The 26,877-nt window shown below is 44.9% G+C and overlaps 2 protein-coding genes across 8 annotated transcripts in view; both read right to left on the reverse strand.

Annotated features, from left to right (window-relative positions):
• Positions 1-241: 241 nt before the first annotated feature.
• LOC308597814 (uncharacterized protein) overlaps positions 242-26,877 on the reverse strand; it is a 349,730-nt gene continuing 323,094 nt past the window's right edge. Inside the window, exons 1-4 of one of the 3 annotated variants that reach the window (XM_081213961.1) lie at positions 8,039-8,164; positions 2,658-2,861; positions 1,600-1,697; positions 242-518 (exon numbers count right to left, since the gene is read on the reverse strand). In XM_081213961.1, coding sequence (XP_081070087.1) covers positions 489-518; positions 1,600-1,697; positions 2,658-2,861; positions 8,039-8,090 — 384 coding nt within the window. In that variant the 5' untranslated portion in view covers positions 8,091-8,164 and the 3' untranslated portion in view covers positions 242-488. Of the gene's footprint in view, positions 519-1,599; positions 1,698-2,657; positions 2,862-4,073; positions 5,041-8,038; positions 8,165-26,877 lie in introns of those variants that run through there. The other 2 variants (XM_081213962.1, XM_081213963.1) reach the window with 2 other exon arrangements.
• LOC308597677 (semaphorin-4D-like) overlaps positions 19,662-26,877 on the reverse strand; it is a 122,029-nt gene continuing 114,813 nt past the window's right edge. For all 5 annotated transcript variants that reach the window (XM_081213639.1, XM_081213635.1, XM_081213637.1 and 2 more), the window contains 2 exons: positions 24,474-24,520; positions 19,662-22,052 (listed from right to left, as the gene is read on the reverse strand). In XM_081213639.1, the coding sequence (XP_081069765.1) occupies positions 21,133-22,052; positions 24,474-24,520 (967 nt within the window). In that variant the 3' untranslated portion in view covers positions 19,662-21,132. The remainder of the gene's footprint in view (positions 22,053-24,473; positions 24,521-26,877) is intronic.

Here is a 26,877-nt window from a genome sequence, read left to right on the forward strand (position 1 = left end):
TTGCACAAATGAATTCTCTGGGAAAGTCGCAACTATTTGTTTCTACAGCACTCCTTGAGGGAAATCGATCCTGTGTACAAACACAGAGGGCTGAAAGCCTTCAGCCACCTGCTTTGCAGTAGGCATTCTTAACAATATTTTAATTGATGCTATGAAGTGGTGAAATTTAATTTACTATAGCCCATCGTCGAAGCACAAGAGACCCAGTATTCATGGTCTGTTTAACAGGCTGAGACAAAAGTCAGGGCTGTGGAGTTTATAAACAACACATTACCAAACCTCATATATTCATTCTTTTCCTTTTGATGGTGGAGATAGATGAGTCTAGTAGCAACACACTGTTATATATATATTGTTCAAGTCAGTCACAAAACAACAGATAGGAAGCAGTGTTCTTCAAAGCAGCGAAGAGACTCTTGTGCTGCCAAATGTCAAAGGGCTCTTCCATCGTAAGCTGTTTCCAGTTCTCAGCCACCACTTCCTGCTTCTCATACTGCGCCTTTCCGATTGCAGCTTTCCTAAATAAGAATGAATCGGGACAGAGAAAAAGCATTTTAATTCTCCCGTGCCACTAGTCTACATCAAACTTCGCTTTCCATGAACTTAGTAGTTAAATTACGAATCTCATTTTCCACTGATAATCAAGAGCTATCGATTGTATAATCAAGACTTTGCACGTTCTCCATAATTTGCACTGCACTGTAATACCTTATTCAGCCTCGTTGCTGTTTTCCAGTAAATTTCAGCCCAGCAGAACTGACGAAAACTGACAACAGTTCTGTTAATTCTGCTCAGAAAAGAGAGGCGTGGTGGGAAGAACAACTGAAGATTGGTATCTCACTGCTGTGTGCAAAGCAATAAAGCGCAGCTTAGGAGATCTAAAATTTATCTTAAAAGGACGTCCATGAGAAAGTACAGATCCTCAATAAACTTTTCTGGGAAAGGTCTATCTTCCATAAAGCAGGGAAATTTGGACTGGCTGCAGGCTTCAGTGCTTACCGTCTCCTAAGCCTGGGGTATGGGGCCTTCCTGTTCAAGCATGGAGCGAGGCTCTAGCTGTGTTCTGAACTATGCAATTTGTGAGAAGTAACAGTATGCCTTGAGGGGGCTGGTGCAGATGCCAGCTTCCTTTCTTGGGACTGCCTTGGTGTGTGTGATGCTTTTGGTCAAGAACGCCAGAGGCATGTAAGATCAGGCAGGAAGACTAGTGGGGAGCATTGCTTTAGCAGCTGTATGTGTCACTCTGATGGGTCTCGCATCTCAGCATGGCTGTGTAAGCAACACTCCCATCATCTTTGATGTGTAATGAGCATATGACTCTAGCTATCGGAATCAAATGTGGCGATAAGAGGAAAGGGGGAAGTTGGTCTGCCAGGCTGCAACAAACCAGTACCAAGAGATATGCTGGGTTTGATAGTCGCTGCGATCTCCAAACCATTGTGGGGCGCATGTGCATGCATATTAACACATTAAAGTGCAAAAATGCCAAGGGTCTCTTTTTCTCTTGGCCAGGTAACAGACCTCAAATGCAAAGCGCCAAATTTCTCCAAACTGGGCAGCAGAATGTGGGTACGTGTTTGCCTGTTTCATACCACCTACCCAAGTTTTTTTCCAGCTCTCCATCCTTCTGTCATGCTCGCTGACAACGCTTCTCCAGTTAGCAAATTCCTTTGACCAGGTATCCTGATAGCTGCTGCCTGCAAACAGTAAGCAATTAAATGACAAAGCTGGCACCTGTTAAGAATTCAAGCACTGGTTTCTTTAAAAAGATCATTTCAAAGTGCCATAACTGGGACTTCCCTCCTAAACATTTGACCTTTTCCGATACTTAGCATACCCGAGGAGCAATTGTGAAAACCAAAACTTTCGTTCAGCACGGCAACATTTCAGGGAACGCGCAAACAGGCACACAGCCCGCCCCTGCGTATGGCAGTCAACTCTTGTGCAGTTTGCAAAACCTAAGAAGATGAATATGAGTTTCACATATAGAATGGATTGGGTGGTAGTAAGAGCACATGTATGGGACGCGGGTGGCACTGGGTTAAACCACAGAGCCTAGGGCTTGCCGATCAGAAGGTCGATGGTTCAAATCCCCACAACGGGGTAAGCTCCCATTGCTCAGTCCCTGCTATTGCCAACCTAGCAGTTCGAAAGCACGTCAAAGTGCAAGTAGATAAATAGGTACCCCTTTGGTGGGAAGGTAAACGGCATTTTCGTGCGCTGCTCTGGTTCGCCAGAAGCGGCTTAGTCATGCTGGCCACATGACCCAGAAGCTGTACGCCTGCCCCCTCGGCCAATAAAGTGAGATGAGCACCACAACCTCAGAGTTGGTCTGGTGTCCCTTTACCCTTAAGAGCGCATATGCGTGGACCAGTGTGTTCGCTTCTATTAAACTGCCCAGCATCAGGATTCCAGCTTTTCCCACAGTTCACGACCTCTGCTGCCTTCTATTGTGACTACAACCAATGACTTGTGGCCAAATGAGTCTGTGTTTTTAAGTGCCACTAACTTGTATTTCACAAAAGGGAGTGAATCAAAATAAAGGGGGATTCTTGCACCTCTCTGGGTTTATGCCGCCTTTGTAGGTGACACCAGATCTGAAGTTCTGCCTGCTTAAATTTCCCAAAACACGTCACTCCTTGACGTCGCACCATTACCTTCAACAGTGATGTAGGATGTGGAGGTTTTGGTTCCAGCTTTGGAGATCACACGGCAGCAGTATTCCGAATCTTGCACTATAGCATCTTTCACCCAGCTTAGAAGATGCCGTCTTCCATCAGCCAAAGCCTGGGTCTGCTGGCTCACACACGCTTCCATTTTCTTCCCATTTTTTCCCCAAACGAAATATGCATCTCTGGGCCCTGTGGAAAATTGCAGTTGGCTGATTATTATGACAGATGGTACACAAAGTCCTTTTAAAGCAGGCATTGGGAACTGCAGGTGACGAGGCCTCACCTGGACTCATTTGGTCCATGAGGCCATCTTCTCCCAGCCACACCCACCTATCATTCACCTGATGTCACACGATATACTACTACTACTAATTAAATTTCTATACCTCCTTATACCCAGGGGTCTCAGGGCGGTTCACAGAATAAAATCAATATATAAAACAACAAAATATATAATAATAATAGAAACAACAACCCAATAGCCCCCCCCCAAAAACCCACATTTTAAAAGGGCATAGGATGTCAACCAAAGGCCTGGTTTAAAAGGAACATTCCCTGGGGAGAGTGTTCCACAGATGGGGAGCCACTGCAGAGAAGGCCCTTTTTCGTGTTGCCACCCTCCGGACCTCTCGAAGAAGCACACGAAGAAGGGCCTCAGAAGATGATCTCAGAGTCTGGGTAGGTTCATAAGGAAAGAGGCGGTTCTTGAGGTATTGCGGTCCTGAGCCGTTTAAGGCTTCATAGGTCAAAACCAGCACTTTGAATCAGGCCCGGAAACTAATTGGTAGCCAGTGCAGTCGGACCAGGATCGGTGTAATATGCTCAAACCATCTTGCTCCGTTGAGCAACCTGGATGCTGAATTCTGCACTGGCTGAAGTTTCCGAACAGTCTTCAGAGGCAGCCCTTTGCAGTAATCTGACCATGAGGTCACCAGAGCATAGTCAACAGTAGTTAGGCTATCCCTGTCCAGATAGGGGTGTAGCTGGACCACCAGCCGAAGCTGATGGAAAGCACTCCGGGCTAATAATAATAATAATATAACAACAACTACTTTATTATTTGTGCCCCACCCATCTGACTGGGTTGCTCCAGCCACTCTGGGCGGCTTGCAGCACATACAAAAACACAATAAAGCATTGAACATTAAAAGCTTCCCAATACAGGGCTGCCTCCAGATGTTTTCTAAAGGTTGTATAGTTCTTTATACATCTGATGGCAGGGCATTCCACAGGGCGGGTGCCACCACTAAGAAGGCCCTCTGCCTGGTTCCCTGTAACCTCACTTCTCGCAGTGAGGGAACCACCAGAAGGCCCTCAGCACTGGACCTCAGTGTCTGGGCTGAACGATGGGGGTGGAGACCCTTCTTCAGGTATATATAGGCGCAAAGGAACAATGCTGACCCTTGGAGCACACTCCTGTTCGTTCTTTTGCAAGCATAGCTTGTGTTCACTGTCTTTTTCAACAGCTGTGGAACTTTTCCAACTCTCCCATGGAAATGGAAGCGTTTTGCACTTTAGCAAAAACACCCTTTTTTGAACCTGGAAACTCATCTCTTTCTTCCTTTATAATGAGATGCAACACTTCTCCCTTCAAAGCACTGGTCTCTTTTCATGCACTCCTCTTTCATGTGATGCTTTTGGTCCAGCTTGTAAACATACTATCACGTTGCTGTGGCTAGCTATCCTTTTATTTGAGCCCTTTAACTGAGACCATGGCAAGGCCCATTCCGCAGGATGAGAGCTGCCATGCTTGTGTCAATGAAGCACACTGCACAGATACATAGCAGAATGCCCTGACAACTTGGGAGTCACATGACTGCGTGCGATTCAAGTGTTGTCCGCCAACACAATCTATGGCATTTGCAAGAGATCATGGAGAGAACTTCTCAGATCACACGACATGGAGCAGCAAAGTATCCGGAAGTGCTTTGAACACATAGGCCAAAGTACTCTGTAAACTCCTGCCTAATTGCCCGTTTATAGCAGTAGGTGGAACAGGAAGCTATTGGGGAGATGTGTGTATATACAAGCAGAGGGTTAATACAATCTGCAGATTGGGGTGGGGGAAAGGGGGAAGAATATGAAGAAGCTGCTGGACCAAATCCACCGCTCTGCAATTCTAAAGACACTATTATCTCAATATTATTTCCAAAACGTCAGTCTTCTTGGAAGCCGGTTGAAACATATAATTCACACAACTCATTTTCCAAGCAGGCTACCCAAAAGAAACAATCTCTTCCGATATAGCCTGCAGATAACTTCGGCAACCTACAATCTTTTTGGTGGCTTCCCAATCGTGGACAGGCAATCTGGGGGGTGAGAGAGTAAGTGCTAGCTGCGCTGCTTTGCTCTGTTTCCTGTGATCATCTCGGGAAGCAGGACTTGTCTCTCTCCTCCGCTTCCTCCAGCACAAACTATAGGTGTGCATTCATTTATTTTACGCAAAACGAAAATCTCAGCAGCAAGATGCAAGTCCTTTGCTGAACCCTCTTGGTTGCACTTTGTGGAAGGAGATGCATCTTTCTTGGGGCTGTGCATGTACAAAGAATCCAATTCACAGCATCCCATAAAAACCTACCCTTTTTGTTTGTAGGAATGGAATGCTACAAAACATCTTTATCTTCCTGACACCTTCATCTGTTTTCTTTCTTTCTGATGGGCAAGGGAGCACTTCAGTGAACAGATATCATTTGCTCCCTCTCCCTGCAATGGTCTCCCCATTCATTCCAGGGGAAGAGGCAGTTCAGCATGGCTCCTTCACAGGCATGAATGGGGCGGCAGAGATCCACAAGCATTGCTGAGTGCAAGCAACATCTCTCAACCTTTCTGAAGAAATCAAAGATCTCTGAAATATGCATAGTTTTCCCCGTATCAGTGGGCTAAAAAGCAACTTCAAGTGCATTGCCGTTTTATGAAAGTGTTGTTCTACTTTAAAACATAAGAGCGGCGCTTGTGGATGTACGAAAGGTGCAACTAATTCAGCATCTTGTTCCACAAAGAGGCCAGTAATAATAATAAATGCCAACCACATGGCTCTAAGAAACTGACATGGAAGGCAGGAAGGAAATAGCCCTCTCTTGCTGCTACTCCCCAGCCCATTTCAGTTCCTTGTATGCTTGCTCTATACTTGCTCTATAGCGTATCACAAAATGCTATTTGTATTTATTTTTTAAGTGGGTGCAATATGAAATGTGATTGGGGGATAGCAGCATCCAGAGCCGCTTCTGTGCTTTTAACAGGTGCTCACTCTGACCTAAAGATACACAAAATATATATATAGCTGTGGGCAGTTTCAGTGTAACACTGCATCTGAAGCAAAGAATTAACAGCATCCCAGGCCGAATGCTTGAAGCAGGGTTTTGAGCTCTGAGGCCAACTCTAAGGCAAGTTTCTGCTCTATAACCAACCCTTAGCATTTGTTTTTATCCTCTCTTCCATTTTATTTCTTAACTCCTTTTAGTGCTTCATTTTGTTGTTTTAATTTATTGTTTTATCTCATTGTTTTATTGTTCTAACTCCCCTAAACTGTGAGGCTGCATGAAGCTGGGCTGAGACCTTTGCTAGGCAGTGCCAAACGCAAGGTCAAGCCAAAGTTTACAAGATACTAGTTATAAATTAAGGAAGAGAAACATCTTGATTATCAGAACTGTTGACGAGCAAGCCCAGGTGGCAACTGCAGAGAGTCTCCAAAACGTTCCCTTCTGCTGGATGGCCCTGACGCCGGACTCGTAAATTCAAGGCCGCCACATTAGGAGATAATTGATTTCTGCAAACGGCCGAGGAATAATCATAATTATTATGGTACTTATTAGAAAGAACTGCAAAGATCTGGGAATCATGTCAGATTTGTTAATTAGCTCCCCAGAACCCCGAGGGAGACACATTATTGCTGAATGCAAATCACACATTATTTTCTCCAAAAGGAGAAGGGTAAGAGGGAACTGAATGAGTTAATTCTAGATGAGGCCATTCCTCCGCCTTCCACTGTTCTGAATTGGTCAACTCATCTTAAAGGTCTCTGACAAGATTCCGAAAATATTAACTACCCAACAAGCCTGGCTCAAGAACTGGCCTTAGCTGAGAGATCCTCTAAGGCAAATATAACTGATATAAGGACCCAGAGGCCACCTTCTGAGCTAACAACATCCCATACAACGCTATTAGGAGGAGTCATTTCAACCACAGTTATGACTTCAGTAATTGTAATCCACAATTAAACCAGCAGCCCCAGTTTGGATCACAAGGGTCTCTACAGTCCGTCAAGGAAACAATCAAAACATTTTGAATACTTACGTTCCACTGTATCGCCTCCTCCTGGATGCTTGAAGGATCAAAGAAGTCAAAAGTTATAGGGGGTGTCAATTAAAAGGCACACAAAATAATTAGTACATTGGGGTCGATAAGAAGGTATTCAGAAGAACATATACTGTCAGCATTTTATTTTTTGAAAGTACAGGAATGCACAAAAGGAAAGGAAGAAATAACCTATCTGGAACTCGGAGACTTTGTGTGTGTTTTCCAGTTTTGCAGGGCACGCACCTTCTCTATGAAAAAGGCCGGCCTATAGCTATTTCCACATGGAATCAGTATCTGACCCAGGAGACAGCTGCCTCAGTGTAAAATTCTATGCAGCTCTGGTGAAAAACAGAATTCAAGTGAGTTCGGCCACTTGGTGAGTCACTACTAAGAGCTTTCTATCAGGGTTCTGAGTCCATCTTCCACAATATTGTCTACACTGACTGATGGTGGCTCTCTGGGACTTCAGACACGTTGCCTCTCTCTGCCCAAGGACTGAACTTGGGAGCTTTTGCATGCAAAGAAGATGCTCTAAAGCGGAACGACAACTCTTCCTCAGGCATAGCCCCCATAAGGAACCCCCACACAGATGCAATTTGGATTTGCAAACCTGCGCACAAGATTAAATCCCACTGGTCACAATGGGACATACCGCTGAGTAGATTTGTATAGGATTATGTTACATTTCTTCCATTCACTCAAGGCTCTTAATGCAATTATATTTTGCAAGTACACAGCCCCCTACTTATCAGATTTATCATCCTGTTTGCTATTATTCACACAGCGCCATCAACGTAATTGGCATTTCACAAAGCCTCCTAAGTGGGAAAAAGGGGTAGCTGACATGATTCCCTTGGTTGAACACTACTTGAGTGTCTGTGCTGTTAAGGCACATTGGGGAAAGGTTCCTCCTCCCTAGGGGTAAACCCTAGGTGCAGGTGGTGCTGTGGTCTAAACCACTGAGCCTCTTGGGCTTGCCAATCAGAAGGTTGGCGGTTGGAATCTGCACAATGGGGTGAGCTCCTATTGTCTGTCCCAGCTTCTGCCTACCTAGCAGTTCTAAAGCACACCAGTGCAAGTAGATAGGTACCGCTGTGGCAGGAAGGTAAACAGCATTTCCATGCGCTCTGGTTTCCGTCATGGTGTCCCATTGTGCCAGAAGCTACTGTTAGATCCATCATGAGACCTCTGCCATGGATACCAGCAGCCTTCAAGCAAGCAAACTTGCCTTATTATCGCTCCCTAGCATCCCACTGCCAGAGGATTGCCTCCTTCCATTCATCACTTTGCCTCCTCCAAGTGGAAGAAACCGGGGCAGAGCTGAATGTCACATCCATTGCCAGGTGTGTCCTGCTGGAAATAAAAAAGGGGCTTTCCCCTTAGCCTGCCTGTATATCCACTCAGTTGCCAAGGGCTTTTGTGACATCACAAGAAACCCACAGCCAATGGCAACAGCTGGGGAGGCATCACCTTCATTGCTTTGAGCCTCACAATGGCAAGAGGACCTATCAGTGATTGTGTGCTTGTTTATTCAGGAAGTGGGTGGCACTGTGGTCTAAAGCACTGAGCCTCTTGGGCTTCCCAATCAGAAGGTTGGCGGTTCGAATCAGTGTGACGGGGTGAGCTCGCTTTGCTCTGTCCCAGCTCCTGCCAACCTAGCAGTTTGAAAGTACGCCAGTGCAAGTAAATAAATAGATACCACTATGGCAGGAAGGTAAATGGTGTTCCCATGCGCTCTGGTTTCTGTCACAGTGTCCCATTGTGCCAAAAGCAGTTTAGTCCTGCTGGCCACGTGACCTGGAAAGCTGTCCGCAGACAAATGCTGGCTCCCTCGGCCTGAAAGCGAGACGAGCGCCGCAACCCCATAGTCGCCTTGGACTTGGGAGTGCACCTTGCTGCCATTACAGGACAGACATTCCTTTCTCTGCAACAGTAACAACCCTGGGAAATCAAGACTTCTAAAACACATGTGGAGCCTACAAAAGTGTGTTCACCCTCCAACCACTGGAGGGGTCAGGTAAAAGCACTCCTCTCCTCTTGATGCTAAATGTGTGGTGAAAGCAGCACAAAAAAACAGCCTCTCTGTGGCAGACGCTCTCTGTTGGGCCTGTGTTGTTTGAAAGTATTCGCCAGGCGACTCACCCACCCCTGTATGAAGTTCCAGGCACATCTGGTATTGCTATGTTTCATCTTGTAACATGATGCAGGTGAGCACTTTAGGATGTTCCAGGCCAGGTCAGAATGCCAGTTCCAGGAAAAGATGTCTTTAGTGGCATCTCTGTTGTACCTATTTTCTCCCTCCACCCCACATCACCCCCTTTAAAGGAATACTATTAAAACCAGCCCCATTGTTGCAGGGCATGACACTTTCTCTAGCTGAAGCTCTGGCAATATGGCTGGGGGAGGAGAAAGAGACTCAGGCTAAGGAGACTTGTGTTCAGTCGTTCCAGCTCTGTTCTGGAAGTCCGTTCAACTTCCAAAACGTTTGGAAACCAAAGCACGGCTTCTGATTGGCTGCAGGAAGCTCCGGAAGCCACGGAAGCCCCATTGGACGTTCGGCTTCCAAAAAAAGTTTGCAAACCGGAACAGTCACTTCTGGCTTTGAGGTTTTGGGAGCCAAAACGTTCTGGAACTAAGCTGTTTGGAAAGCAAGGTACGACTGTACTTGTGGCTACTGCCACAAGTCCTTTGTGTGCCACAGCTCACCAACTAGACAAGAGACCTGCCAAGTAGATTCTCTCCCCCACACCCATTCACCACCTTCATGCGACTGCAAAACATTCCTTTGGAGGTGCTGAGGAAAGCACACGCTAGCAAGCTAACCTACATGGTGAACCAGTGGACATTAATTTCTTGGGAGTCGCCACCAAAGCCCAGTAGCCTCCGTCACTGCACAGCACAAAGCTGTCCTTAGAAGAGAGAACCAATTCACACAACCAAGTCGTCCGTCCCCCCCAGGTGGTGAATTTCCTCCCACCTGCTGCTGCTAGGCTGACTTTGATTTTGGAAGCCTCAGAAATGTGTATCGTCAAGATTCATGGAGAACCTTGAATTCCATGTGGATCCAAGTCTAGGGAGACTGAAAAATAAATTAATGAATGACTGCGTGTTGGGGAAACTGGTTAAACCTGTGTATTGTTCCAGGAATCCAAGAAGACTTGCGGAATACTGAATGCTTGAAGATTATCTACTTCCTGCTACTATTGGGCAATAGTCATTATCAGTTGTACCCACAGCAGACCTGTTGAAAACAATGCCCTTAAATCCATTAATTTCAGAGGGTCTACTCTGAGTTTAACTAACAGGGTATTTATTATTATGATTCACATGAAAAGCTTCCTTGGGTTAGTAACACTGGACTGAGCAGAGGTGCAGATGAATGAGCCTTCTGCTGTAAAACTCATGTTTCCAGCAAGTAACCCCCCTTGCCAAAACAAACCCAGCTAAGGTAATATCAAATCACCTAAGGAAAGCTTTGCAAGTCAGAATAAACCGAGAGGCGGCCAACGCCATCCTTCAAATTAATTTACTGCCTGTCCTATTTCTGGAGCTAATCTTAGATGAGGTCTCCCTGAAGGTCGCTGAAAATGAGATTATCAAGGATGGAAATCAAGTAGAGAGATGTGAGTAGCGGCGAAGTACGACTGCCAGGTAAGCTGCCAGGAAGAATAAAGAGCTTAGAGAATTGCTCTTGGGCTGCGGAAATCTTCGGTTGGGTACCAATTCAGTGACATTAGCTGTGATCACCATTCTGGTGGCACACAAAGGAGCACAGGGGCCAGACCAATGGTCCACAGAGCTCAGTGTTGTCTAAAATGACTGTCAGCGGCTATCCAAGGTTTCTCCTGGTCCTACCTGGAGACTGAATGTGGGGTCTTCTGTAAATGCCATCCCCCAGAGCTATAGCTCCTCCACATGTCAAAACTGAAGACATTTGGGCCAACCTAATAAAAATGCCTCATGTTCCACTGGTGCTTATCACAGTCCATCAGGGGAAACAACTGAACCAAGACTACCCTATCACCAATTCCTAATAAAGTTGTAAACAGCAAGAGATTTTAATAACAACTATCTGTCCATCTGTTGATGTATCATATATTTTGTTTTCTGTCACAAACGAAATCTGCTAGACGAAGGCTCCAGAAGCATGAAAAGTGCGTATGTGACCACAGTAAAATTTAATCTCGGAAACGAATGCAACATCTGGCACAATTCCCCCATGTTGAGCTTTGCTGTGAGCTGAACGCGTAAGGATTTGAAACGCTATAACTTTGAAGATCCTTTCATGCAAAGCAAGCATTTGCTATGGCTTCTTGTGGCCCGGGTAGGAGGGAGAACTGGCAAGCCATGGCAGATCCCCTAAGTGGTGGGCAGGAAGTGTTTTCCCTGTGATCCTGCAAAGACGCGCCCATATCCAGCTGATGTTTGGGATAATTCATGCAATTGCAGGATAGGCTGCAAGCTGCTGTTCAGAAACCCAGGGAAAGAACTAGAAGGAAGAAATCAGGACCCAAGTTTTTTTAAAGAGAGACTGCAATCTCTCTTTAAACGTATTAAAGGGAAACGTATTAAAGGGAAACATATTAAAGGGAAACGTTTTAAAGGGAAATATTTTAAACTCTCGTTCAGCAAACCCCGTGACTCCGTGGGGAAGAGATGCACAAGCAAACATCCTAATGAACTGGCACAGGAGGCTCTGTGCCTGGCCGTGGCTTGAGATAACGGAGGAACATTAAGGGGCTTCTGCCGTGTCAGCTCCTGCCAAATCCAGCACGAGGGGGAGATGGCCTGTGGTCCAAGCTGGATTTCTAATGAGAGATTCTTGGACTCGAGCTTCCCTGGCTGCCCACCTCCAGATGTGCGATGACAGTCTCGGATTGCCGAGCGGGGAGGAAAACACTTTGCACAGCAGATGCTTCCTAGCCCTCTCATTTATTGCGCAGGAAATAATGAATGAGCCCAGGCATTAAAAATAGGCCTTGGTCTGTGTGGAATCAGGCACCGGACGAGATTGTATCTCTTTGAGGTAGAACATGGCCAGCATTTCCAGTACAGTGGTACCTCGGGTTACATACACTTCAGGTTACATAGGCTTCAGGTTACAGACTCCGCTAACCCAGAAAGAGTGCTTCAGGTTAAGAACTTTGCTTCAGGGTGAGAACAGAAATCGTGCTCCGGCGGCGCGGCGGCAGCGGGAGGCCCCATTAGCTAAAGTGGTGCTTCAGGTTAAGAACAATTTCAGGTTAAGAACGGACCTCTAGAACAAATTAAGTTCTTAACCTGAGGTACCACTGTACTCAAAGTGTCCCTGGCACGCTCAAGCTGCCTAAGGTGGGTTGCAGCTCCCCCTCTCCTTTCCCATTGCTGTACTCCCATTATTTGAAGCGGTAGCACCATCCTCCTCTCCATGCTCCCCCCCCCCATGTCTCTTACTACAATGGTACCTCAGGTTACAGACGCTTCAGGTTACAGACTCCGCTAACCCAGAAATAGTACCTCGGGTTAAGAACTTTGCTTCAGGATGAGAACACAAATCTTGCTCCGGTGGCGCAGCGGTATCAGGAGCGGTAGCAGGAGGCCCCATTAGCTAAAGTGGTGCTTCAGGTTAAGAACAGTTTCAGGTTAAGAACAGACCTCCAGAACGAATTAAGTTCTTAACCCGAGGTACCACTGTACTAACTTGCTTGTTCTTTTTTTGCTGTTGCAGTTCTTCTGCTGCTGCCCACCCTCCTGATGAACAGCGAGCAGGTCCTTTCGCAGAGGAACTGTGGGTATCGTATCTCAGAGATTGCCTTGTGAATGCCATCGTGAGCTGCCACGGTGGGGAAACGCGCTCTCTTCCAGATCCTGTGCTTGGAATTCCTCACTCTGTGGAAGGGCCACCTCGGTCCCTCTTCATTGAGGAGGTGGGGTGTGTGTGTGGCAGAGACCCTTGCCTTGCTAGATAGCTGAAGGCACCTAAAAAAGGTGGAACTGGAGGCTAACAACGAGGCGAGCAAAGGGGTCAAACTTGCTGCCCTCGGCCAAAGACAATGGTATCGTTCTGTGGACCCAGGCTCCCTTGTGCCCTTGGCAAAGAGCTGTATTGGAACCTCCAAAGCAGGGAGAGACCATGTTTCCTTTTGTGCTCCACCAGTGATTTCCTCTGCAGCCATTGGGGTTGGGTCTGCTCTGCCCTTCCTCCCCATCTCCTTCGTCAGTCCATCCGTCTGTCTGCTAAACTCCCTCCCTCTGCTGGCTGCTTTCCCTTCTGCCTCCATCCTCCATCCTCCCTCCTTTTCCTCTTCCTGCTACTCTTGCCCTCTCTTTCTTCCCTCACTTCTAAATAGTACCACTGGGGAGGGGGCCCCACAGGGCTGCTGCGATGGCCAACACCAGCGACTGGATTCCTTCACCAAGGCACCCAGAGGAGACTATGTGCTTTGCCCAGCCTCCCAGAGCAGCAGAGTGGCCTGGGGAGCTTGTGGGCGGGCTCCTGGCCACTCTAAGATTTTTTCACCCTTGGCAGGGGCCAACCTACCCGGCCCCTAGGTATGCCCTTGAATCTGCATTCCGATTGGGCCAGTCTTGGCCACCTTGTTCCAAATGGTTATTTAGATTCCATGTCAGAAGGTTCCTTCTTCTCCAGGAAGTCTATATTTAGAGAAAGAAAAAGAACCAGATAACATGGAATTGGAGGTATGTAAGGCCCACACCAGACCTACAGAGCCTTGATTTTTACAAGAAATGCCACAAGTCCACTATTTTGTCCATCTCACATTCCTAAGAGCAAGAGTTGCAAAATCAGATTCTTACACCAGTTCAATGAATCCAGAATTCACAATCCTAGGCAGGGATTGAAATGACGACTCCACACAAGGAAGCAAGAGAAAAATTGAGCAGAGAAGTGGATTTAGGGGCTAAATTCTCTTTTGAGGCATCTGCCTTACGAGCTGAAACTGGTAATTAAAACAGCACAGAAGAGCTTTCTTGAAAACCAGGCAAAGTCAAGAAGTGACTAGTGAGAAGTCTAGGTCACTTGTACCTGCTGAAAAGTACAGTGGTACCTCGGGTTTACATACGCTTCAGGTTACAGACTCCGCTAACCCAGAAATAGTGCTTCAGGTTAAAAACTTTGCTTCAGGATGAGAACAGAAATAGTGCTCCGGCGGCGCAGCAGCAGCAGGAGGCCCCATGAGCTAAAGTGGTGCTTCAGGTTAAAAACAGTTTCAGGTTAAGTACGGACCTCCGGAACGAATTAAGTACTTAACCCAAGGTACCACTGCAGTTTTGTTTTGTTTTAAGGTGCATTTCACAGGATGAGAAAAGCTTATGGCTACATTTCTGCAAGGAATAAGACGGCCACATCAGCAAGTTCCAGACTATGCAGAAGTTCCGTTTTAATCACTGCCTCTTGCTATCCTTTTCGGAATTTTGGCTGAGAATCCTAGCTGATACTGTGTTTTCTGAGTAACACCCTATCTTAAAAGAAACAAAATGAAAAAGTAACCTGATTTTGCACAGTGAGCTACTTTGTTCAATTGCTTGTTATTTTGAAAAGTAAAGCAGGAATCAGATCTCTCTTGACGATAAGCTGCTTTGTGAATGTTATAAACCACAAGCAAGCCGGGAAGAGTTGCCACAGCCTCGTTCAGGAATGTGAAACTCCACAGATATATCAGGATAAGAAAACACAAGACTTGAGAAGCAAAGAACTCTGCTGGATCAGATGAAACGTCCACCCACAGCCAGCTGCTGCTTCTGGAAGTGTGGAGAGATGGAGGCTACAAGCTTCCTCCGTTTCTTCCCTAGCAACTGATATTTAAGGGCGTGCTGTACCCTTAGAGGACGCCACTGCTTATTTCCTTCCACTGTGAAGACTCTTTAACTCTTCCCTTGTGTTTCCAGTTCTTTTGATCAATTACTGACTTACAACAGGCGTCTGACGTCTTGTCCAAGGTCTGCCAGGCTTACTCAGGAGCCTCTAGTGAGGGACTTTATCAAAAGCTCGTTTGAAGTCTGTGGATATGGTATCTACTGAATTACCTGCATCTACACATGCTTGGAGGGACGCGGGTGGCGCTGTGGGTTAAACCACAGAGCCTAGGACTTGCCAATCAGAAGGTCGGCAGTTCGAATCCCCGTGACGGGGTGAGCTCCCATTGCTCGGTCCCTGCTCCTGCCCACCTAGCCGTTCGAAAGCACATCAACGTGCAAGTAGATAAATAGGTACCACTCCGGCGGGAAGATAAACGGCATTTCCATGCGCTGCTCTGGTTTGCCAGAAGCAGCTTAGTCATGCCTGGAAGCTGTACGCCGGCTCCCTCGGTCAATAAAGCGAGATGAGCGTCACAACCCCTGAGTCGTCCGCGACTGGACCTAATGGTCAGGGGTCCCTTTACCTTTACATATGCTTGATGCTCTCATAGAAATCCAATGGTTGAAGAGGCAGAACTTCCTCATGCAGAAGTTAATCCAGTTCTTTTTCAGAAGTCTGCTGTCCCAACTCTTCATCCAGCCTTACCCCAAAGAACCTCAAAAAGTAGTCTTAAATTGCATACCTTCCAATTTCTGGAAGTGACTGATTTTACTGTCAAACTGAATTATTATTAGAATCTAGTTCTCTAAGGGCTCTTTGCTATCTGGGTTCAGAGATTAGTTTTTTAGCCAGTCCACTAGACCAGGTTTTGGGAGACCCTCAGACAAGTCTATGTAGCCTTTCTCCCTTCAGTTTGCCATTGCTAATGCCTGCTCACTCGCCCAGACAACTAGCTGGCAGACAAGGCGTAGTGAGGAAAATGAGTGTCTGTCACAGATGCTTCCCAATCAACACACTTTGATTTTATTTTTGCTTTCTTACACTTTTACCCATCTTGTTGTTGTTGTTTTTTACGCTAACGTTAATTCTCAATGCAAATCATTTTGGACAGAAAGGCAGGATGCAAACACTTCAAATAAAATAAAATAAACCCTAGCTGTTTTTATGCATGGGTTTATAAATAAAATGTGTATCATGCTCTTTGACCCCAAGGTTCAAGAACAGTTGGACTTCCTGACATCCTGTTGTATGTTAAGAGCAAGAACGCTGCAACAGCTGGTGGCAGAAAACGTGCCCGTTTAGATTTATCTAATCCTTCATTAAACAAATTCACTTAAAATGTAGTTCTGAACAGAATCTGAACAGGTTTATAGAGGAAATCAGAATTTAAGAGCAAGTTTAGATGTTGCATTTCTCAATTCACGTCGGCAATGCAGTCTGTCAGCCTGTGCTTCTGTTTATGCCTGCATTGTGCCTACACCAAGGAAGCCCTGCTCCTCTTCTCTGGCTTCTGTAGTCACAGCAGCTGGAGAAAGCACTCAGAAAAGTCTGAAATTGCCGTAGTATCTTAACACGTCCTTGGCATACTTCTGAAATTGTGCTGCTTCAGAGCAAGACTGGATGTGTATCCTAAGCTACATTTTGCAATTCTTAAAGTTGAGAAATCCAGCTGATGAAGCAAGGGTTTTTGTTCTTCTAAACGAGACCTTGTAGAAATAATTAACTAGATCTCTGGGAAGACATGGGAGGGGAGGAGAAATACTTTTATTATCAGAAGAGGGAAGAAGGGAAGTACCAACCAAGCAAAGTTGTACCAAACTAAACATAGTACAAAAGCACATCTGATATTTGACGTCAATGGGCCAATTTCAGTACAGTGGTACCTTGGGTTACATACACTTCAGGTTACAGACGCTTCAGGTTACAGACTCCGCTAACCCAGAAATAGTACCTCGGGTTAAGAACTTTGCTTCAGGATGAGAACAGAAATCGTGCCCCAGCGGCGCGGCGGCAGCAGGAGGCCCCATTAGCTAAAGTGGTGCTTCAGGTTAAGGACAGTTTCAGGTTACGAACGGACCTCCGGAATGAATTAAGTATTTAACCCGAGGTACCACTGTACTGTACCTACAAACTGAATCACAAGGAGAATAGCATAGATAAGATGTTTCTTGCCGTGCAGATGCAGAAAAGAGTGTGATACACACAATATTCAACATTCCCATTGTCCAAGATAAGACTCACACAACCTACTTCCTTTGGTGTGATAGAATCTACAGGTGTTTAAAAAAAATATTTTTAGTAGAGTATATTATTTTAACTTCCCTTGTGCAACGTCTCAACCCTTGCACAATCAAGGGTTTGCTAGACCCTTAAAAATGTAGTATAAACACCAACAATTAGGAAACAATTGCCTGTGAGCGCTCCAGTTGGAGAACAGCCTTTTCCAAAAGTGCCATGGGCTTTGAAAACACTCAAACTCAGGATGCAAGGGAGAAACGTGCTAAGAGGAAGGCACGCTTGGGAAATACACACCGTGATCAACTCCCGCCGGGAAACCAATGTCCCCTCTGTGGAAGGACGTGTGGATCCAGAATTGGCCTCCACAGTCACTTACAGACTCAATGTTAAAACCGTGTTTATGGAAGGCAATCTTACTCGGCTATGAGTGATCACCAAAGAAGAGGAGACCCTGGAAAATCCAGGAAAAGGTGAACCAGGCCGTGGAGAGTCCTGACTTGGGGAAACCTCTAATGATTCTAACCATTCTGCAATACCAGTTCCACACACCATTACACATAGAAAGCATCAAGCAGAACTTCATCAATAGTGTCCATATGCTTATATTGTAGCAGGAAGTGGTAATATGATTGAATCACCATGAGCAAGCAAACAACTGCAAATAGGACCTGGGAGGAAGCAAGAAGCAGCATTACGTTTGTAATCTGATCAGCTGGATAACCAGCAGGACTAAGTCATGGCGGCACCTGATGATCTATAATAAATCACATTAAGCAGCCCAAGGGCAGTTCTTACCAATGTACTTATGGTCCTAAGCCCTTTGGCCTAATTAGAAGACACACAACAGCTACAGGGATGCAACATTTTATTTATTTCATCAGCTTGGTATATTAAGAGCAAGCCGAGTTATGGGATAAATCTTCAACACAGATTCCAAGGCCAGAAACAAGATGAATATAGAAATGGCAGAAAATTTCGTTTAACTAGATTGGAGTTTGAAGGGACAAGAGGTCATGTTGTTCAGCAATGGAACTGTACATTCTATTCATTTAAAGAATTCAGTTTTACAGCTTTGTTTGGATTGCCATGTTCCAAAATTCTGATTTTAATTCAAAGCAAACAAAGGAAAATCACCTAACCCAGTGTTTCCCAAACTTGGATCTCCAGCTGTTTTCAGACTACAATTCTCATCATTCCTGATCGCAGGTCTTGCAAGCTAGAGATGATGGGAGTTGGTAGTGAAAGAATGTTGAGATGCCTTACTTGGAAATTGCATGCCTATCCTGAAAAGTTTAGATCTGAAGAACTGTAAATAAAGAGCTGGATTATTTAAAGAACCAAAACTAAAGATCACATCCCACCAACCCATGATTTTTTTAAACACAGATCGGGAGACCTACATCAACACAGCATAGATTTCTAGATGGAAAAACCGTGCTTTAGCCTTAATATGGTTAACTCCAGCAGATGATATTTGACATAAGCCAGTTTATTAAAATTGTGAGTACAGTGGACCCTCCAGATATGAACTTAATTCGTTCCAGGGGTCAGTTCGCACCCCGAAAATTATGTAAATAGAAGCGTGCTTCTGCACATGCATGCACGGCAAAACCTGGACGTATACACTTCCGGGTTTGCCATGGCGTAACCCGAAGATTCTGTATCCAGAGGGATATGTAAGTAGATGTCAGACTGTACTTGTAAATACAAAATTCCTGAAAAAGACGCTCTCAAATATACAGCACAAATAAACCAAAGTTTGGCAATATTTTTTGATCTGGAAAATGTTTCCGAAATGTCATTAAAGTTGCGGTAATGCTCCTATTTCCTGTAGCCACGTATGAAGGAAAAGACATTGGGGACTGATTCTAATGACTGACGTAAGAGAAGTTGTTAGAAGGGCTGATTTTAAACCTTGTGTGCACAACTTGCAGGATGCGTAAGGCCCTTCCAAGCTGACATCACTGATTTCTGCTGCCTGGGGAGACCGTACGCCCCCATTTTTTGCCACCCAACAATACTGCCTGTGATGGGAGGAAGGACCACAGTTTCCCATCCTCAGCACAAACCTTTTTGGAGCCCTGACCTCTCTTGCCATTCAACTCCTTGGGCTCGTGCAGAAAAGAAGTTAAAGCAAATGCGATTTGGTGAATGCAACCTGCAGGAATGGGTAACAGCATCCTCCGACTTACCCGTAGCTTGGCAGAAGAGGAAGAAGGTGGCCTGGGCACCCACACGCCGGATCTGGTCACTTAGGAACGGTGGCATCAAGGTGACTGTGGCAAAATCTGCGCTAGACCAAACATCAGGCTGGGGACTGATGGATGGAAGACGTGAGTCACTTTCCATACAGGACAAAGAGGAGGAACCAGTAGGAGGGAAAGTTATGGGAGATGAAGCTGTGGCCGAAGAGGACAGAAGAGGAAAAAGAAGAAGAAAAGGGCACTAAGGAAAAAAGTTCTAAGAACATGCCAAAGAAATAGTTTGCAAAGGAGGGGGGAAATGAGCAGCGAACATTTAATCAAAAGAAAGTTCCTTCTTATTTCTGTTTTGAAATACAGGAAATCGCACCTGTTCAAATCTTACAGCGAGAAAACCCTCTAAAGCTTCTGGTTTTTTTAAAGACAAGTTATTATTGCTCAAGGACAAGGATGAAATACAATGAACTTCAATATTTATTTCCTTATTTTTTTCATATATACAGAATCAAAAATAGAAAAATAAAAGCAAAAATGAACCATACAAAATCTAGAACAGTTTACACTAAGACCATCTAAGGTGTGTGCTGGGGAAATATTTCAACAGGAACAAAGAAAAGGAAAGGACTTTGGGACATGTTGCCTACTCAGTCGTCTCTATTTCTAACCATATTTACATGAGACACAAAAGACAGCGAGAGACAAGGATTTTAAAAAACTGTACAGCACAAAGGAGTTTTACAGACAAATAGTGCCGTTGTTGAGTCCCAGGAGAGATAAAGTGGTCGACCCTTTGGGCAGTTTTCTGCTCTTCTCTGATTTCTTTTCTCCAGTTGCCTTTTTGGAAAACATTGGTGGAAGTTGTGAAGAAACAGTGAAAATATTTGGCAAAGTTGATTATGGGGGTGAGAGAGGCTGGAGCCCTATTGCTTCCCAACTGTGGAGAAAAGTTACAAAATGCATGACATCCTCAACAGTCTCTTTTGAGAGGTCCATCGCATGTTTGCCAAGGTCCGCACTGTATCTCTGAAACAGAAGCCTCTCACACTGCTGTGGTTCAGTGACTACTGTTTGTCCACAATAATCCACTTTTTTAAAACCTTAAAACAAATCCATAAAATCAGTTAATGTGGCAGTGTCCAACTACATCTTTTTAACATCTTTTTTCTAAAGCTAAACTCCCCACAACCCAAAAATGAACATTAAGCTCTCAAAATGATTACCATATCAACGCCTCTAAAAAAAAGGGGGGGAGAGACATTTAACCGAAGCTTATCCCTGAGAACCTTATGCAACTCTAGAATACATCATATTCTAAAAAGGTACACAAACAATTTTGGAAAGATCCAACATTTCTTTTACCAGCTAAAACTACCAGACAAATGCATTAAAATCACTAGATGCAAAGAAATGTCCCAATCTGGACAAAAAGGCTATTATTTACCAATCTGATAAACTAAACATCATTTCCAATTTGGAATTAAACTGAAATTAGATTTTTAATGGCAGTTAAATACGTGCAGGCAGGAGCTACTGAAATCCTTTTTGGTATGGCTCTGCAACAAGAGTTAATTTTACCTTCTATGAAAAAGAGGGATTAATCAAAATAGTCAGTATGTGCAAGTGTTAAATGATCCTTGGCTGGGGAGCAGGGGGAGGGCAGCTTAGAAGCTCACCGTGTGAAACCGTAACTGGCCATTTAAAATAAAGAAGAAACACATAAGAAATAAGTGTGTAACAGAACCGTTTTCAGAAAATGAGAGATCTCTCTCTGCTCTATCCAGGTGTGAAATGACAATGTGTCACTTCAAAAAAACTGAGAACACGTAGCCCTTTCTGGCCCAGTTATCACATCTAAAATGTTTTGTGTTCGAAAACAAACGATTCAGAATGACAGTACTTTCATTAGGGGAGGTGGGGTTTTTCTCCTTTAATCCCCCTCAGCATCCGAGTCAGCAAATTTCAGTTCGCACTTGACATCAAAAGGTTTGTTCTTGACTTCTTTGTAAGACTGTGAATGGTCCTCATCGTGTTGAACATGGCCGTTTCCATAGTCGGCTTCAGTCTCATATCCCGTGTCATGTGCCGGTTTTGGGTGCTCCCCGCTTTGGGTCAGGAGACTGCCTGGCTCCACCAGGGTCTCCTTCACGCTTTGCTCACAGTCAGAGAAATCAGCCTTGGGCTTCTTCTTCCCAAGTAACATAGCAGAACGAAACTTCAGGCACTGGTCCGGCAGAAACCCTTTGTAACAGTTGTAGGCAAACAGGCACAGGAAGAGCAGGAAAAAGAAGAGAAAGAGAAACATCAAGAGGGAGTTATCGTTGGACCTCAGAAACATGGTCTTTGCAGAGACCTCGGGGGGTGAGTTCAAGAGCTCGACGTCAGGTGCGGTGCTCATCAGGGTGGGGACAATGGGATTCGTCACTATCCTGGACGTTGTGACTGGTACCACTGGGGAGGTGGAAGTGTGAGCGGCCGGGTCTTGGATAGCGACAGTCGGCATTTTGGCTGCTTCCGCGTTGCGTTCTGTCGGTGTGGTTGGCTGGGTGGGGCTCAGCGTGGTGTGTTGGACTTTCCTCAGTTCCAAAACATGTTTCGCCAACACTTGGGAGAACTTCTGGTTCTTCACTTTTTCTTCCGACAGGCACTGATAGACGCCGCTGTCGCCCTCGGACAAATTGAAGATCAGCAGCGCCTTCTCCAGCAGCCGGTACTTCGGACTTTCCACCTTGAGCACATCGTCCTTGAATTTCCAAACCACCTGGGCCAGGTTGGACTTCTGAGAGCATTTTAGCTCTGCAGTGCTGCCATGCTTGAAAGTGTGCTGCAGATAATGCTCTCTTACTTTATCTGGAACAGCAAAATAAATGTAAACGAGAACAGAAATGAGTTTTCTTTTCGGTGTGGGGAGCAGGCCAATTCAGCCATGCAGGCATATACTGGAAAAAAACTACCAGCTCACAACACGTGTCACACTAGCCTGAAACAACAACACTTATATACTCGTCACAGGGTACAGCTTACAATGGATATGTATTTGTCTAGGATAAAGTGGTGGCATTCCTAAGTATCTCTGGAACTGCTTGCTAAACTGCTGTATTCCAAAGATGGAGAAATCTGTGTAATTAGCGTATGATTTGTGTACGGGGATGAGGAGAGTAACACATGAATGCTTCTCTAAGCCTTAAGTGTTAAAAGATAATGTTCAGTCATCACAGGAACAAAGACTGCGTACATAGGCTCATCCCAATAAAATGAGCACACATGAAATTGCCAGGAGGGAAAACCCAAACCCAGAAAGTGCAAAACCTCAAAAAATGAATGATCCGAAGAGTCATAAACATTGCTGAAATATTTAAGTGCAACTACCTTTTATCTGAAATACTGCTTTGCGTTTAAATTCTTTTGCAAGAAAACACAACCGCCTGGTTCACACAACACAGTAAGCCAAACTATCTTCCGAGTCTGTATCTTCCGAGTCTGGCAGGGTTCCATGTGTGCAATAGAGATTGCCAAACAGAGCTTTCAGTAACTCACACATGGTGGACAAAGCCAGAAAGTATTTGACCATAAGAAGCCGTGAGTCTATGAAGCTTTGGATCATGTGCCCAATACAAAGAAAATACTTGTGAGTTCTACTATGCCAGGCCTTTTTGGTGGTGGCTCCCCACATATGGAATGTTCTCCCCAGGGAAGCATGCCTAGCACTATCACTGGCTACTTTTAGACACCAGGCAAAAAACCTTTACAGGCTTTTGGTCTTTAGCTAGTGTGGTCTCTTTTAGTAGACGTCAATGCCTTTTTATGTATATCACTCCTTTTAGCTTTTATTTGGTTTAACTCTGCACTGGTTTCAATTTTCGTATTCTAGGTTGCTTTTCAGCTTTCTCTTTTGTTAAAAAAACTGACTAACAGCCCAATAAATAAATAAATAAAACAGAATCTCTATTCAACATATTCACACCATTTCCCCCCCCATTAATATGGAAGCAATAGCAACAGCAACTCTTTGCAGAAAATGTTCTGTTATGGCAAGAAATCCCGTGTGTTGCAGCCAAACTGCTGACTGAGGTTGGTTACAGGGAACACAGTTACTCCCTCGTTTAAAACAACTTCACCGGATACTGGTCCATTTCCAGGCACAATTCAAATTGCTGGTTATGTGTGAACCTGCCAGGGTGCTAAGACCCTTGGGTGAGCGCCTTCTCTTGGTCCCATCAGCATCACACCTAGTGGTAACACAAGAGATAGCCTTTTCTGTGTCTCAAGAGAAGCTGGACTGTCTCTTTTCTGCCAGTTTTCTTTCTGTCCTATTCAGACAGGCCTTTGGAAAGCAAAGAGCAAGTGATACTGATCCGTGGCGTGCTGTCAGCACAAACTGTTTTAACTGCTGATTCTAACTGTGCCCTGATGTGTTTAAATTAGTGTTTCTATTCTATAATGTTTTTAAATGTAAGCCACCTTGAATCCCAACTTGGGAGAAAGGTGGGATATCAATATGTTGATGATGATGATACTCAATGGCTTGAGGCATCATCTCTGGGATTGCAAAAATTGTCCTTTTGGAAGGCACACCCAAAAGTATTTTCAGTCAGAAACATTATATTAGACATTAATATGATGGTACCTTGGTTTTCGAACATAATCCGTTCTAGAAGACCATTCGAGTTCTGAAACGTTCGAAAACCGAAAACTCAATACGGAAGCAGTGTGGCATGTTTGACGTCCGAGGCGTGTTCGAAAACTGAAGCATTTACTTCTGGGTTTACGGCGTTCGAAAACCGAAACGTTCATCAACGGAGACGTTCGCTAACCAAGGTACCACTGTATTGATTTCATAAACCCCATGACAATTCAAGGGTATAAAAGGCAATTTCCTCAAGTAATTACAATAACAGCTAACAGAGGCCTTCTCTGAGTTCTGGCCCCCTGCCCCTCCGTCCCTCTCCTGAGAGAAGCCTCCCTTCAGCCGACAGAAGACTTTTTTGAAGCCTAATTGGGGCATGGAGGAAAGGTTACAGCTAGGGAACAGTTGTGGCACATGTGAGGGGGGCACAGACTGCGAATTGGCCCTATTTTGGGGTGGAGGGGGGAAAGGAAAGTAAAAACAAGCCAAAAATAAAAAGGTGGGGTTTTTTTAATTGTAACAAAAACTACACATTAAATAAAAGTGTTAGATATCGCACCAAGCAATTCTGTGGAGGAGCTCAGCCCAAATGTTTATTACACTTATTATTTCCCCACCTCTTTTGGAAAGAAAGAAAAGCTTACCAGCAGTACATGAAGAAGCATCGCCACTAATATTCTGAATCCAGTCCCTACAAAAGTAAAGAGACAGTCAGGTAAAATTTATGAATGTTGAAGGCTCTGAAAATGAAATGAAGGAGTTCTAGCGATTAAGATAAATAAGATTATAAAGGGAGGGATAAAGGTTTAAAATGAATAATGAACGATCTTGCTGAACTAATTTTTAAAGTAGAATACAAGAAGGGAAGGCGGGTGGAAGGAAAGAGAATAAGGTTTTGAAAGTTATTAATATAAAAGAGTGTTCTTCTTTTATGCTAAATTTTTTCCTTTGTATTTTTCTTTTTTTCTGTTTGGATTTTCGATGTTTGTTGTTTGTTTTTTCTGATTTTTGTTGATTTTGGTTGATGTTAACTTTTTGGAAAATTCTAATAAAATATTATTATATAAAAAAAGTAAAGAGACAGTCAGAGAGTCAATACATTTACCATCGCCTACCCTCTGGGTGCAAATCTCTTCCCACCTGCAAATCTGTTATCTGCCTCCCTCCAAATGCCTGGAAAGGCGGCACTGACAGGATTTGATAATATCCAAAGAAGTGACGCAGGAGAGGGGGAGAGGAAGGAGCGCAGAAGCCGTCGGATCACCTTTTTGCTGAAGGGCAGCATTCCACAAAGTGACAAACAGAGCCTTTGTTTAAATAAACAAGTTGTGTGTGTTTGCAACAGTTTGGAACACAGTTTGGGAAAGCCGCTGCTCAGGAACCCTTTTGGAAAAAACACTTCTCAGACATGGCAGTGATTTTGAGTCTGCTGGCTCCAAATTTGTGCCGAAGCCAGGTAGCTTTCTTTACAGAACTTTAAATGGGAAAAATCATTTAAAATACCTGCAATCTTCTAATACCTTTCTCCTATAGTGTGTGTGCTTAGGATATCTGATTTTAATTGTGCCCATGGAGGTGAAAGAAAGATCTAGAAAAAGAACAGCCCACAAATTTTTTCAGGCTAACAGCTGCTGTGGATTTGGCAGTGAAATGTTTCATAGGGGAAGTTAGAATCACGCATCCCGATATCATGTGTGTGAGCATCGGGCTTCCCTTTCCTAAGCCACACAGAAACTTTCTAGACTTTGGGAAGGAGGCGCCATACTTTAATACTTCAATACTCCAATTTACCAGGAACATTCAGGGAACTAGCCTAGTCCCCTAGTACAGTGGTACCTCGGGTTAAGTACTTAATTCGTTCCGGAGGTCCATACTTAACCTACAACTGTTCTTAACCTGAAGCACCACTTTAGCTAATGGGGCCTCCTGCTGCTGCCGCATTGCCGGAGCATAATTTCTGTTCTCATCCTGAAGCAAAGTTCTTAACCTGAAGCACTATTTCTGGGTTAGCGGAGTCTGTAACCTGAAACGTATGTAACCTGAAGCGTATGTAACCTGAGGTACCACTGTAGTAGTAGTAGTAATTTATTTATTCCCCACCCATCTGGCTAGGTTTCCCCAGCCACTCTGGGCGGCTCCCAACAGAATACTAAAAACACGATAAAACATCAAACTTTGAAAACTTCTCTAAACAGGGCTGCCTTCAGAGGTCTTCTAAAAGTCAGATTGTTGTTTATTTCCCTGACATCTGATGGGAGAGCGTTCCACAGGGCGGGCATCACCACGAGAAGGCCCTCTGCCTGGTTCCCTGTAACCTCACTTCTCACAGTGAGGGAACCGCTAGAAGGCCCTAGGTGCTGGACCTCAGTGTCCTGGCTGAACGATGGGGGTGGAGATGCTCCTTCAGGTCTACTGGGCCGAGGCCGTTTAGGGCTTTAAAGGTCAACACTTTGAACTGCGCTCGGAAACGTACTGGGAGCCAATGAAGGTCTTTCAGGACCAGTGTTACGCGGTCTTGGCAACCACTTCCAGTCCACTGACCGCACACCACTGGGTAGGAAGGGATAACGTAGGGCTGCTGACAGCCTGCCTGCTGCAATGGGAAACTGACACGTCCCACCTAATTGGTAAGCTAGAGAGAAGGAGTGGTGGAAAGTAGGTGATGACCTGACTTGCTAATACTGCGGACTGCAGCTGTCAGCCTAGGGTGCTATTGGTAGGCAGCTCCTGTAGTGGCCTGGTATTTGTGCCCAGCTTCCTAAGGATGCTTAAGGGGAAGTCCTGGAATAACATTATGAACTGCAGGACTGGGTCCTGAGATCATCAGTTGGGGTGCTTCCCCAAATTCCTTCTCGAACAGATACTTTTGTTCTGTTTGAGACCTCTGGGTAGAGGGCGGTATATACCGTATTTTTCGCTTCATAAGACGCACTTTATTCTTCATAAAAGGTAAGGGGAAATGTCTGTGTGTCTTATGAAGCGAACGCTGCATGGAGGAGGGCTTGCTTTAAAGCAGCAAAGCGGGACAGGAGCCGCTTACACGAGTGT

Source organism: Podarcis bocagei, assembly GCF_964188305.1.
Source record: "Podarcis bocagei genome assembly, chromosome: 11".
NCBI classification, from domain to species: domain Eukaryota; kingdom Metazoa; phylum Chordata; class Lepidosauria; order Squamata; family Lacertidae; genus Podarcis; species Podarcis bocagei.